The sequence below is a fragment of the Chanodichthys erythropterus genome, chromosome 23 (genome assembly GCF_024489055.1).
Source record: "Chanodichthys erythropterus isolate Z2021 chromosome 23, ASM2448905v1, whole genome shotgun sequence".
NCBI lineage: Eukaryota > Metazoa > Chordata > Actinopteri > Cypriniformes > Xenocyprididae > Chanodichthys > Chanodichthys erythropterus.
Genome location: NC_090243.1, coordinates 8,201,159 through 8,213,568, shown reverse-complemented (window position 1 = coordinate 8,213,568; position 12,410 = coordinate 8,201,159). Strand labels below are relative to the sequence as shown.

At 38.6% G+C, this 12,410-nt stretch overlaps 1 protein-coding gene across 3 annotated transcripts in view; it reads left to right on the top strand.

The window, feature by feature from the left end:
• The window catches only part of flt1 (fms related receptor tyrosine kinase 1), a 36,973-nt gene that overhangs the window by 6,277 nt on the left and 18,286 nt on the right, over positions 1–12,410 (top strand). For 2 of the 3 annotated variants that reach the window (XM_067378611.1, XM_067378612.1), the window contains exons 4-10: positions 366–490; positions 6,122–6,284; positions 6,380–6,531; positions 6,967–7,138; positions 7,346–7,463; positions 7,591–7,760; positions 8,213–8,357. In XM_067378611.1, the coding sequence (XP_067234712.1) occupies positions 366–490; positions 6,122–6,284; positions 6,380–6,531; positions 6,967–7,138; positions 7,346–7,463; positions 7,591–7,760; positions 8,213–8,357 (1,045 nt within the window). The remainder of the gene's footprint in view (positions 1–365; positions 491–6,121; positions 6,285–6,379; positions 6,532–6,966; positions 7,139–7,345; positions 7,464–7,590; positions 7,761–8,212; positions 8,358–12,410) is intronic. The other variant, XM_067378613.1, reaches the window with a different exon arrangement.

Genomic DNA, 12,410 nt, shown 5'->3' with positions numbered 1-12,410 from the left:
CAATCGCTCTTGCGGCCATGTTCATTTAACCTCACCCTTCGTCCTTTATATTGAATCAAAGCACGACAAGGAAGCATCCAGCAGTCCTTGGGGTACTTTTGTTAAAATGTTCAGAGATTTTTTTCTGTTCCTTTAATAACAGCAGAGCACCAAACAATGGGGCGAGCAACACCCAAAGCCTTTCATTGCCACAAGAATATTGCAACTGAGGCGAAAGTGCAACCAAGAAAACAAGAGAAAGAGAGAGAGTGTTTGATAACAAGCGAGCAATCTCCCTGTATTTGTTGCTGACACTAGATTGTTGTCAGCATCTACTGTTTGTATGTGGTGTCTGTTTGTGCCTGACCTCAGCATTGATGTTTCAGATAGCCAGCGGCCGTTTGTGAAGATGCAGTCGGAGATCCCTGATGTGGTGTACATGAAGGAGGGAGAGCCGTTGGTCTTCCCCTGCAGAGTCACACACCCAGATGCCAAAGTCACGTTGGTCAAAGTGAGTATCTCAACATATCATTTCATAAGAGACATCAGCCTTCCCTCTTCCCAGCAACAAGTAGGACCCTATTTTAACGATCTAAGCACATGGTCTAAAGCGCATGGCGCAAGTGCACTTATGGCGTGTCCAAATCCACTTTTGCTAGTTTAACATAAATTCGCTTAATGAGTAATGGGTGTGTTTTGGGCATAACATGCAATAAACCAATCACAGTCTCATCTCCCATTCCCTTTATAAGCCAGCTGCGCTCACGCCATGGCGGATTCCCTTTTTAAATGGCGGAATTCGCAATGAATGCTTCTCTAACGAGGAAACAGATTTAACCTTGCGCTCGAGCAGATCATCTACAGGACGAGCCGGATTCCACCAAAGTATTTTTATCTTTATGCACACAATAATAATCTTTTACATTTGTAATCCTTTTATTTGTAATATTTGGCATGTTTGTATAGTGTGCACCCGCCTATAGGCGCATATTACTAACATGCTCTTTAAATAACAAAAAAAATATTGCGCCATTGACTTTAGACCAGGTTTCAGTTGGTCAATGGCTCAGTCAATTTCAGTTCCCTCAAAATAGCAATGCGCCAACAATGCACCTGAACACACCTCGTTTTCAGACCATCACGCCCATGGGCGCACAAATGGGTGCAAATGCATTTGCTATTTAAACAGCGTGGCACAGGATGTGAAAATGATAACTGCATTGGGAAGAAACTAGCAAAAAAAACCTTTGCGCCAGATGTATGATAGGGCCCATAATCTTTCTGTCAGCACTCAACATAACATGTGAAACAGTTTCAGCAAATCAAAAGATAGTTGATGTTTAATATGCAGGATTATTGACCAATGAGATTTGACAGTGGGCAGGGCCAACCAGAGAGCTAGAAACCCATTGCTGTTTAGAACAAACTTATTTATTTGGAAAATAGCTTTCATGATTTGTCACTTCATTTGGGGGTTTTTGTTCTGGTTAGGACACGGTGTCAATCTTCTTTACCTTCAGTCATCTCATAAACACAGGCTTTTCATTTGTCTGTCAACACTGAACACAAAATCAGAAGATATTTGATGTTCAAGGCAGGATTATTGACCAATAAGATTTGACAGTGGGTGGGCTGTCCAGAGAAATATAAACTCAGCACTGTTTAGAACAAAAACTCATTTATTTAGAAAAGTAGCAGAAGTTGTCAGAATTGGCATATTGTCTAGGGATCGGCATTTTAGTACTTTTATCTACTCAAGTGTTCGACAGATAGAGATGAGGACAGGGGTACATGTTCCTGTTACAAATAATATAAAACTGTGAACTCTAAGCCTTATTTAGCATCAAGTTTCATCACAATGTGTAACAAACTCAAAGAAACATCGCTTTTTTTCCCCACTTCATTAAGATTACGTAATTACGCACTGCTATTTTCATAGCCTCTGACTTGACTGGTGTTCATTACTCACATTTTAACACCGTCAAAACGGTTATTTTAGGACCTTGAGTTATGTCCCATTCTCCTCCGTTTTTCTGTTTTTGCTACAGTAAAAGCATGTAGTGTGCGGTTGCTTTCTCGGAGTGTTTAGTCCTTTTGCTGCACTGGACTAAAAAGTCACTTTGAGCGATGATGAACCAAATGTGATGAATCGGTGAATCGATCATTGGTGTCAAGTACTGCTATACTCAGGTATTCGTGCCATCCTTACTTTTGTCTATGTCTTCCACTACCATACATGGAGTGGATCCTCTCATTCTCATTCACAAATAAGTCCTATCCTTGTCCTTATCTCACAATCACTCCAGGTTATAAGGGCAAGCAATCTGTTTGTGCCAGTTCGGATGTAAGTGTGTTTGTGCGGGCATGTGGAGGGGATGTACAGAAGTCTTTTTGGCTCAGCGTGACATGGATACTTTAAGCCGATGCTCAGAGTGAGCGGCGCCCACAGCTTCCTTTACTTGTTGGCAATGCACGCAGCCAAGAAGATGACGCCGAGACCACCTCACGCAGACTGATGTCTTCCACAGCTGCTGGCACAGACCTAGCTTTACCTTTAGTGATTAAAAAGATGGCTTGCTGTGCATTTATGAAATGATTAGATACACTACTGCATCTCTGGAGACATATGATGAGTTCAAATATGGTAATGACTGTCTCAAGAGGGTTTAAAAAGGACTTAAGCGTTTCAGGAGGAATTTCAGATGAGAAGGGGAAACGGAAAGGAACAAGTTGACCAGTTCCCCTTGCGCTGCCTTTGGCTCCTCACATGCAGGATGGAAACTGTTTTAGGATATGCTAGTGATATGACATCCCTATCCTCCCTCCTTGCTCAAAAAAGCACTACATTTCATTTCTGTTTGCTTTGTTTATGTCCTGCTGACCCTGTGCATAGATATACAAAAGGTAATCATGCTATAAATACGAGTTCTCTCCACCCTTTTCAAAGTTGGACTGTCACACACTGGTAGAGTGTTTTTTTCCTGAGAGGATTTTGCACTTGGCAATATATCTTTAATCTTGCACCTCTCGCGTAGGGAACAATGCATAGGCGACCGTGCTCTCGCTGAAGCTGTGAAAGTAGCCAGTGGGGCCCTTCCAGAAGCTGACCTGAGGGCCTAGCCGCTATGTCTATATCCTGTAGTAACAGGATGTGAGGAGATGGACTCGAGTCACGTTTCCACATCCTCGCCCTCCCTCTTACGCATTAAACGGAGGGAGGGATGTTAGTAAGAAGCTGGAGACCTAAGACTGAGGTGGGAATAGGTAGGTGAAGGTTGCACAATATAATACTTATCAGTTTTGCTCATGAATATTAATGAAGTGATGATGTTTGATCCTATTTTTGCTAAAAACTGGCACTATAAAAGGTACTACCTTATGTGTTCATTCCAGTATTATTTTAGTGCTATTTATATATTATTTATAGTATTTATTAATGCATCTGTAGTTTTATAGTCATTTTAGTACTTCAACTAAAAACTTATTTAATGTAGTTGCCAAGGCAACATTTTATATTAAAGGTAGAATAGGCGATTTGTTTTATAAACTTTTTGTTATACTAGTTGAAATGCTCTTCACTTCCTGATGGCAATCGATAATAAAAGTGGTCTAAATATTAAAACATGTACATCTTCTGATGAAGTCTCAGGACCAAAAAATGTTCGTCCAGTCGGTCTGAATGCAATGATAGGATGTCCTGCCTGTCAACATATGTTTTTCCATACCTCCATGCACCCTGCTCGCACAGATATCAGGTCATCAGCGCATTTCAAGGCTATGCATAGTTGTAGACAGTCACCGAGTGCCAAAAACAAACAGCAGCCATCTTTTACAGTTCCTCGTGAACCAAAACAACTAGCTTATGCTGCGTTCACGCCATGTCATAACCGTAATTAAGAGATGGCGACCCGTGACGTTCTAACCAGAGCTGTTCACGTCCTCAGACTCGGATTTGTGCATTTCTATCAACACTATCAATGCTGAAATGTATCTGCAGCAGTCAGGTGTACAAGTAAGAGCTCTGTAAGTTGTTTACGTTCATTATTATTGCAATGTTATGTGCTTCAAGACATGAGGAAATTTAGCACCATCTCTCATATTGCAGAATCTGCTGTGCATTGTTGTGTTTTGTAGGAGGCGTGGCTTTGGAGAACGCTTTAAAGGGAGGGTGGGATCTTATGCTTTCAAAGTTAACTTGCTATTGTTGTCCTCTCTGCAATGGGTTACCCTACCTTTAAAGGTGCCCTAGAACTTTTTTTAAAAGATGTAATATAAGTCTAAGGTGTCCCCTGAATGTGTCTGTGAAGTTTCAGCTCAAAATACCCCATAGATTTTTTTTATTCATTTTTTTAACTGCCTATTTTGGAGCATAATTAGAAATGAGCCGATTCAGGGTGTGTGGCCCTTTAAATCTGGTGCTCCACGCCCCAAGAGCTTGCGCTTGCCTTAAACAACATAAAAAAAGTTCACACAGCTAATATAACCCTCAAAATGGATCTTTACAAAGTGTTCGTCATGCAGTATGTCTAATCACGTAAGTACAGTGTTTATTTTGATGTTTACATTTGATTAGCTAACGGCTAATGCTACACTGTTGGAGAGATTTATAAAGAATGAAGTTGTTTATGAATTATACAGACTGCCAGTGTTTAAAAATGAAAATAATGACGGCTTTTGTCTCCGTAAATACAGTAAGAAACGATGGTAACTTTAACCACATTTAACAGTACATTAGCAACATGCTAACGAAACATTTAGAAAGACAATTTACAAATATCACTAAAAATATCATGATATCATGGTTCATGTCAGTTATTATTGCTCCATCTGCCATTTTTCGCTGTTGTCCTTGCTTGCTTACCTAGTCTGATGATTCAGCTATGCACAGATCCAGACATTCTGCCCTTTTCTATAATGCCTTTCATCCAGACGTTAATACTGGCTGCCCTTGTGTAATGCCTCGATCATGGGCTGGCATATGCAAATATTGGGGGCATACATAGTAATGACTCTGACTGTTACGTAACAGTCGGTGTTATGTTGAGATTCGCCTGTTCTTCGGAGGTCTTTTAAACAAATGAGATTTATATAAGAATGAGGAAACAATGGAGTTTGAGACTCACTGTATGTCTTTTCCATGTACTGAACTCTTGTTATTTAACTATGCCAAGGTAAATTCAATTTTTGAATCTAGGGCACCTTTAATAATCTATTATTTATATTTTATTTGATTTCAGCTTTGTTTCAATTAACAAAAATGTTTTTTAAAAGTTTTAGTTGTAGTTAACAATAACAACACTGGTTCGTCCAGTGCTTGGTCTTAAAGTCGTAATTTTACGCGGCCACCAGTCAAGCTGTAATTTTGCCAAATTGTGCAAATATTATGTAATTGTATGTATTTAGGATACATGAAGTGCTAGCTATGAAATTTGCCTTAGCAAGACAAAGGAGTTGAGTATTTTGTTCCAAAAATATTCAAAATGTAATTTCCACTACTGTCATTTCCGCCACAGATTGCTGTTGCACAATGCATAATTTGTGACATGCCGGAAATGATAGTGTGGTGGAAATGTTCATGATGTTTTAGAAAAATTACAGAATTGAATGTCCATTGTTAGGAAATGTGTCTTTTAAAAGAGTTAATTTTCTAACAAAATTAACTCCACAAGGCCAAAAGTGCCCATATTTGAAGAGACACTGGTTGTTACGCTCCTGGGTAAAGGGCTTACCTAATGCCTTACCTAATGCAGAAGTGTTTCCTAGAAACAAGGAGATTTTGAACAGCTCACACTGAGAGGAAAGCATTCACCTGATCCCCTGAGAAAGGGCAGGACACTTCCACAGTGTCACATCTAAGCCTGTAAACATTTCCTCCACTGAACATGGAAGTAAACAAAATCATAACACCGCTGTCCAAGAATTACTGAAGGACGGTGCACTGTTGAACCCATTAAAGTCACTCGTGTGCGCTGGCCACATGACATTTAAACTGAAAGTGCAAGTCTGTTTTTAAAATCCACACCAATGGAACATTTTAGAGCTTTTCAAAGTGAAAGCAAAAATGTCTGCTGTACCTATAAGAAATGCAAAAGCGTATGGTGTAACTGCTGTTTTTTAATAATGATTTTTCTTACATTTTCAGTTTCCTTTGCACGTGTTAGCTCCTGATTATAGAAACATCATCTGGAACAGCAGGCAAGGCTTCACTATCCGTAGTCCAACATACTTCTACATTGGGCTGTTTTCCTGTGAGACTCTCGTCAATGGAGTCAAATACAGCAACAAGTTCTTGACTCACAGGCCAGGTAAGAGCTTAAGGGTTTTTTTTGTTTGTTTGTTTGTTTAACTAACTGGTGAACCAAATTTTGATTTACAAACATCATTTTCCTTCTTTTTGCAGTAAATAAAATCCTGGACGTGTATTTAAACAGCACGGGTTTGGTCCACACGTTACAAGGCGAGATGTTAGCACTGAACTGCACTGTTACAGCTGAATGGAACTCCAGGGTGTCCATTACCTGGACTTACCCACAAAAGGTGGGTTTTTACCCAGTATGTATCTGTGATTTATGAACTGCTGTTTCTAAAATCCTTATTCTGCAGCTGGTATAATCAGAACCTATAAGATTCTGTTGTGAAATCAGTTCATATACAGTACAGTAGCATAAGCTGGACATTTCAGAATTAATGAATACACTCTAAAAAATGCTGGGTTGTTTCAACCCAAATTTGGGTCAAATATGGACAAACCCAACCGTTTGGTTAAAAAATGCATTTAAAAATTTAACCCAATGGTTGGGTTTGTCCATTTTTGACCCAAACTTGGGTTGAAACAACCCAGCATTTTTTAGAGTGTACCTTTTAAGTGTTTTAAATAGCCATTGAATGTACAGATCTGTTGTAGCCTGCATTTCCTCTGAATATTTTTCTTGTTTGGAACAAAAAGAGTGTTTGTGACACAATTTGCTCTGCTTGTTTCTACTTCAGGCTAATGGATCAGCCACTATCAGCAGGCGCATATCCAGGAGCAGAACCAACATGCTGTTCTACAGTGTTCTCACCATCCCCAGACTGAGCAAAGCAGACAGAGGACTCTACAAATGCCATGTGACAAGTGGTCCATCTAAGCGAGACACAAATACCACAGTTATTGTCTATGGTGAGTTTTTGAATCAGTTTCCTTGTTTCTGGATTCAAATTTACTCTAAAACAGGAGCACATTTGAGATTCATACTATATATTCACCATACCAAACTGCTGAAATTTATGTCAAATATACTCTAATTCCCTATTTACAACTTTCTACCTTTCAGTTGTCCACATGTATGTTTCTTATTGTCCTGTTTTCCTGTCTGTCTATTCCTAGACCAGCCTTTCATTCGACTCAAGCACAGAAATGGCCCTGTGGTTCAGGCTTTTGCAGGACAGAAATCTTTCCGTCTTACTCCAAAACTAAGGGCTTTCCCTGCACCTGAAGTCATCTGGTAAAATTTCCCTTTGATTACATTGTTGAGCTGCTAAAGAGATGTAATCTGATGTTTGCAGATGTTCATTAAAGTGAACAGAAAAAACATATTTGGAAAAAATCTCAACTTAGTCTCTGTTGCTTAGGTTGAAGGATGGGATGGTCGCAGCCGAGCGGTGCTCCCGTTACCATGTAGACGGGTTTTCCCTGGTTATTCGGGATGTTGCCGAAGAGGACGCAGGAATCTACACCATTCTTACTGGGATCCAGCAGTATGGACTTTTCCAGAACCTCACACTCACATTGGTGGTAAATGGTGAGACTTAACATAAAGAGATCTTTCTTAATGTTATAGGACTGTTTTTCCCAAGTTTCTTTTAAGATCCATATTCAACAAAACAGTTTTGTAACTACTCTACTACTAACTACTTTGAAACAAAAGGTTAAAAAAAGGTAAAATATTAAATATAAATATTAAAAAATATTTATATAAGTTTTCAATATTTTTTATCAAAGTAGAATTAAAATGTTTTTTATTTTATTTTATTTTATTTTATTTTATTTTATTTTATTTTATTTTATTTTATTTTATTTTATTTTATTTTATTTTATTTTATTTTATTTTATTTTATTTTATTTTATTTTATTTTATTTTATTTTATTTTATTTTATGGAATGGAATGGAATGGAATGGAATGGAATGGAATGGAATGGAAACGAAACTATGACAATGTGACCTAAATGCCTTTTTTCAAAATCGGTTCACAGTGAAGCCACAAATTGGAGAGAAGACAGTTTCCTCTGAACCCGGGACAGTCCAGCGAGGCAGCAGACAAGCCCTGCACTGCACCTCTCACGGTGTCCCACCACCTCAAATCCAATGGCTCTGGCATCCGTGCCCTCCGAAAGGCCTGTAAGTTCACCATCCACGCAGAAACACAATAATGTTTATCCAATATGAAATAAGGCAGTGATTAATGCACAGTGAAATCATATAAATGCCAATCACATACAAACCTTATTAGTGTGTGCTAAAGCCACTCACATAGTAAATTATTTACATTTTTTAGGAAGGTTATGGTCTCCTTGTTTTATTCAGGCCTCTGCAAGCTCTCTAAACCCCATTTTATTCCACACAATCATGTTTTAAAAAGTGAAAGCATTACAATGAGCTTTCTGAATTTGAAAACATGTCCCCAATGACTGACTAATCGTGCCCTTATTGCTCTTTACTCACAGAGGAAAGGGAAGCAGTGAAGAATACTGGGTCAGGGCCAAAATTTCAGTCACTTTTAATTTAGTATTTGATCCAGGTGAAAAAACACATGCGAGACAATGTAATTTTGCTAGGTTTGGATTTCCCACACTAGACTAAGTTAGATATCCTCTGCAACATTGCGTAATGTCCTGAAACCATTTTAAACAGTTCAGTTATTTCACACTGTACCTGGTCACAGTGTGTTTGATGTGTTTTTTTAGAATGAATGCACATATGAGTGGAGACATGTGTCTATATTTACACACAGACACACACACATGTATGTATGTGTGTGTGTTTTTGTGAATAGAGACCTGTTTTGTCTAATTCAGCATGTGTTCAGACAGGGTTTCCTCTTAGCCTGCAGAACAGATGCTTGAGAAGGCCTTTCATGTGTGTGTCTCTATTCATTTTTGTGTGGATGCAGACGCTCGTGTGTATGTGTTTGTATTTGTGTGAATGTGTGCCTGGTACAGTCACAGAACTGAATTTAACTCCCGAGTTGAAAGTGCAGAAAAAAGCACTTCAAAAGAAGCCAGTTCCGTGCTTACAAGCACAATTTGTTCGTTTCTAAATCAAACACTATGATTTAATGAACTTCCTGTGCAGAATGCTGGCTGTTTATTATTGTGATTGCTCAGACGCATCCTGCCATGCCTTCTTCAGTGTCTGACACACCACATATCCACCGTTCTCATGAGAAAAATTTAGCAAGCATTACTCAGAGGAGATCATCTCACAGAAACACCATTGCACATGCATTCCCGACTTACTCCCATATAGACACACACACTCAGATTTTGGTTACACTTTAATTACCGTTGCACCTATATGTGAACTAACTCTCACTGGAGGATTAGTAGATTGTTAGGGGTATTATTAGGGTTAGTAAAATAAAGGGGGTTAGGGTTAGTAAAATAAATTGACATGTACTTGCAAAGTCATGCAGAATGTTTGTTGGGGAACATTCATTAATCAGACAGTCTACTAATACTCTAATGAGAGTTAGTTGACATGTAGGTGCAACATTACTTAGAGTCAACAGATTGTCTAAAGGGGACCATCAAAATAAAGTGATACCAGGATACCAAACCCTGAAAGTGTAACTCTTTAGTATGACACTGCCTTTTCTACTCCAAATTTGTCCATTTTTAGGTCATGCTTCCCCTTATTGTACTGTCATCGTGACATGTTGGATTGGTGATATTTTCTTGGCCTATTCTTTGAGTGCTTCCTAAAAGAACTAAAAATGAAATGTCACTGAGAGGAAAAGTCTTGTTGGCTGGAATAATGCAACAGACTGCCTGTATGTGCCAGCCGTCCTTCATGCATTCTTAAAGTGATAGTTCACCCAAAAATGCAAATTTACTCAGTATTGACAATGTTTGGTTTTTGAAAAAATTGAAATATTTGTCAAAGTAACTTATTTTTTGTTCTGCATAGAGTCAGTGATAATTATTATTAATATACTATTAATAGTTTTGAATGTTTTTATTTTTATATTTTCTGTTTTCATTTAAATTTTAGTTAAAATTTGAGTAATGTGTTTTTGTCATTTTTATATTTATTAAAAAAATATTTTTTATTTTAGTTTTAGTTATTTTAGTACTTAGAACTTAAACTAATCGTAAATGAGAAATGATGCCTTGGGAACTAGCTGAAATAAAAAAATGTACGCTTTTATATATATATTTTTTTACGGAGCCCCGGACATGACATGCAGGAAAAAAATAGTAGGCTAAATCATGTGCACGATTTACTGTTTCATTCCCTCGATTTACTAACTCGTGTGCATGATTTACTATTTCGTTCCCTCGATTTATAAATCATGCACATGATTTTTTTTTTATGTTTTCAGTTTCATTTTTAGTTCATGATAATAACCTTGTATAGAGGTTTGGAACGACATTTTTGGGTGAACTGTCCCTTTAAGAAATGCTTTGGTGTTCTATTTGCAGTCCCACTGCAGCCACAGATTTCCTTGGAATTAGAACACTCATCATTCAGAAAGTTTAATAAAAAGTAAATGAATTATGCTTTCAGTTACCAATAAGTGTCTACTACACTTAGTTTTATCACATTGCCATGTTTAACTAAATTCTCGGGGAGTTTATGAAACTAAAATGCAGGATAATGCAGAAAAGGGCCTGCTTTTATGATATATTATTTTTTATCATTTGCATATTGATTTTGAAGATACTTCGTCATTGCATCAGTTAAAGTTCAAAAAGTATATATGATAAAAAAAAAAAAAAAAAAAAAAAAAAAAAAAATTGATCATTGAAAGGTATTGTATGTACGTTCTGTTGAGAGGTCTTGACTGGCTGGACCCTGACTCAGGCCCTTATTCTTTATAGCAGCCCGGCGCGGCTGGCCTGACGCTGCGGTGGAGGAGGCCCAGGGAGAGTGGAGTTGTGGGCCGGGCCGGCCTGATAGCGGCTGGATGGGCTTGAGCTCGGCCATGGGAACAGCAGCACTCTTATCTCAGCCAGGCAGGAGGCGCAGACGGGCTTCCTGTGCGAAAAATCAGAGCGCTTTTCCTCTCGTTGTTTGGCTTCCTCCCCGACGCGAGACAGCTTCCCAGCAGCGTGATTGTCCCTCCGTCTTCAAACGTGGCACAGTCCGCTTCCTCAGGAGCTTGATCTATTCTTGAGAGTCCCTGATCCCACACACACACACCCTCCGCCCCACTTTACTGATCCCCCACAATCCCCCTCACCTGTCCTGCCACACTCACAAATAACCCTACAACTGCCAGTGCCCTTTCTCATCCAGCCACCCCAGAGACGTGACTAAAAGCAGGCCTTCTCACAAGGATCCAGAACAGCTGGGCTCACACAGGACGGAGAGGCTAATATCTCTGCACCCCTGGAACTACGTTCTAATTTATTCCCTTTTTTATTGTTATTGTTCAGAGACAGTTTTTTCTGCTCTTCCTCTTTCTGAGCGTGATCCCCATCCATACACTGCCTGGTGCTGCTTTGCTTTTTGTGTTCTTGAGTGGTACTATAAAGGATGTATGAACCAAGCCTCCATCTCCAAAGCCCAGACCATCAGTTATAGTTCTAACATCCACAAAAGCTGTGAGTTCAGATTGTACAAGATGAAAATATCCTGTAACTACTATCTTGACGTGAGCCAAGGAGGGCAGAGAAAACCAAGGCTCGCTATTTGGATTTCTCCTTTTTTTTTTTTTTTTCCAGACTGGATCTGGCCCAGAATGCCTGCTGTGTAGGAGTTCTGATGGGCCAAAAATGAATGACAAAAGCTCTGTGTCATCCTATATGTCAACTTATGTCACACTCTTCCACTTAACGGTGATGCTGTGTATTACAGTTGCTTTATTTTGTGCTGAAAAAGGATCCTGCCTGTTTGTATGCAAGTGTTTGTGTGTTGAGTGAGTATTTGTGTGTTTGTTTCTACTCTACGGGTCTCTCCCAATGTGATTCGTCCCTTTTTATACAGATTGTCTATGAGTAATATATGATTCTAATATTTAATAATTTTATACAACTAACTTACTTATGGTAAATATCAATAATTGCCAAATGTGTAAGAACGCTGATAAAAAAATGTATTTTTAATATCTAATGTATGTGTTTATATCAAATGTATTTGTTTTTGCATTAAAATTGCTTGAAATTATTTGTACAATATGGTCTGTTTGGTTCCAAAAACTACATATGTGAAGTTCTCACTGATGGCAAA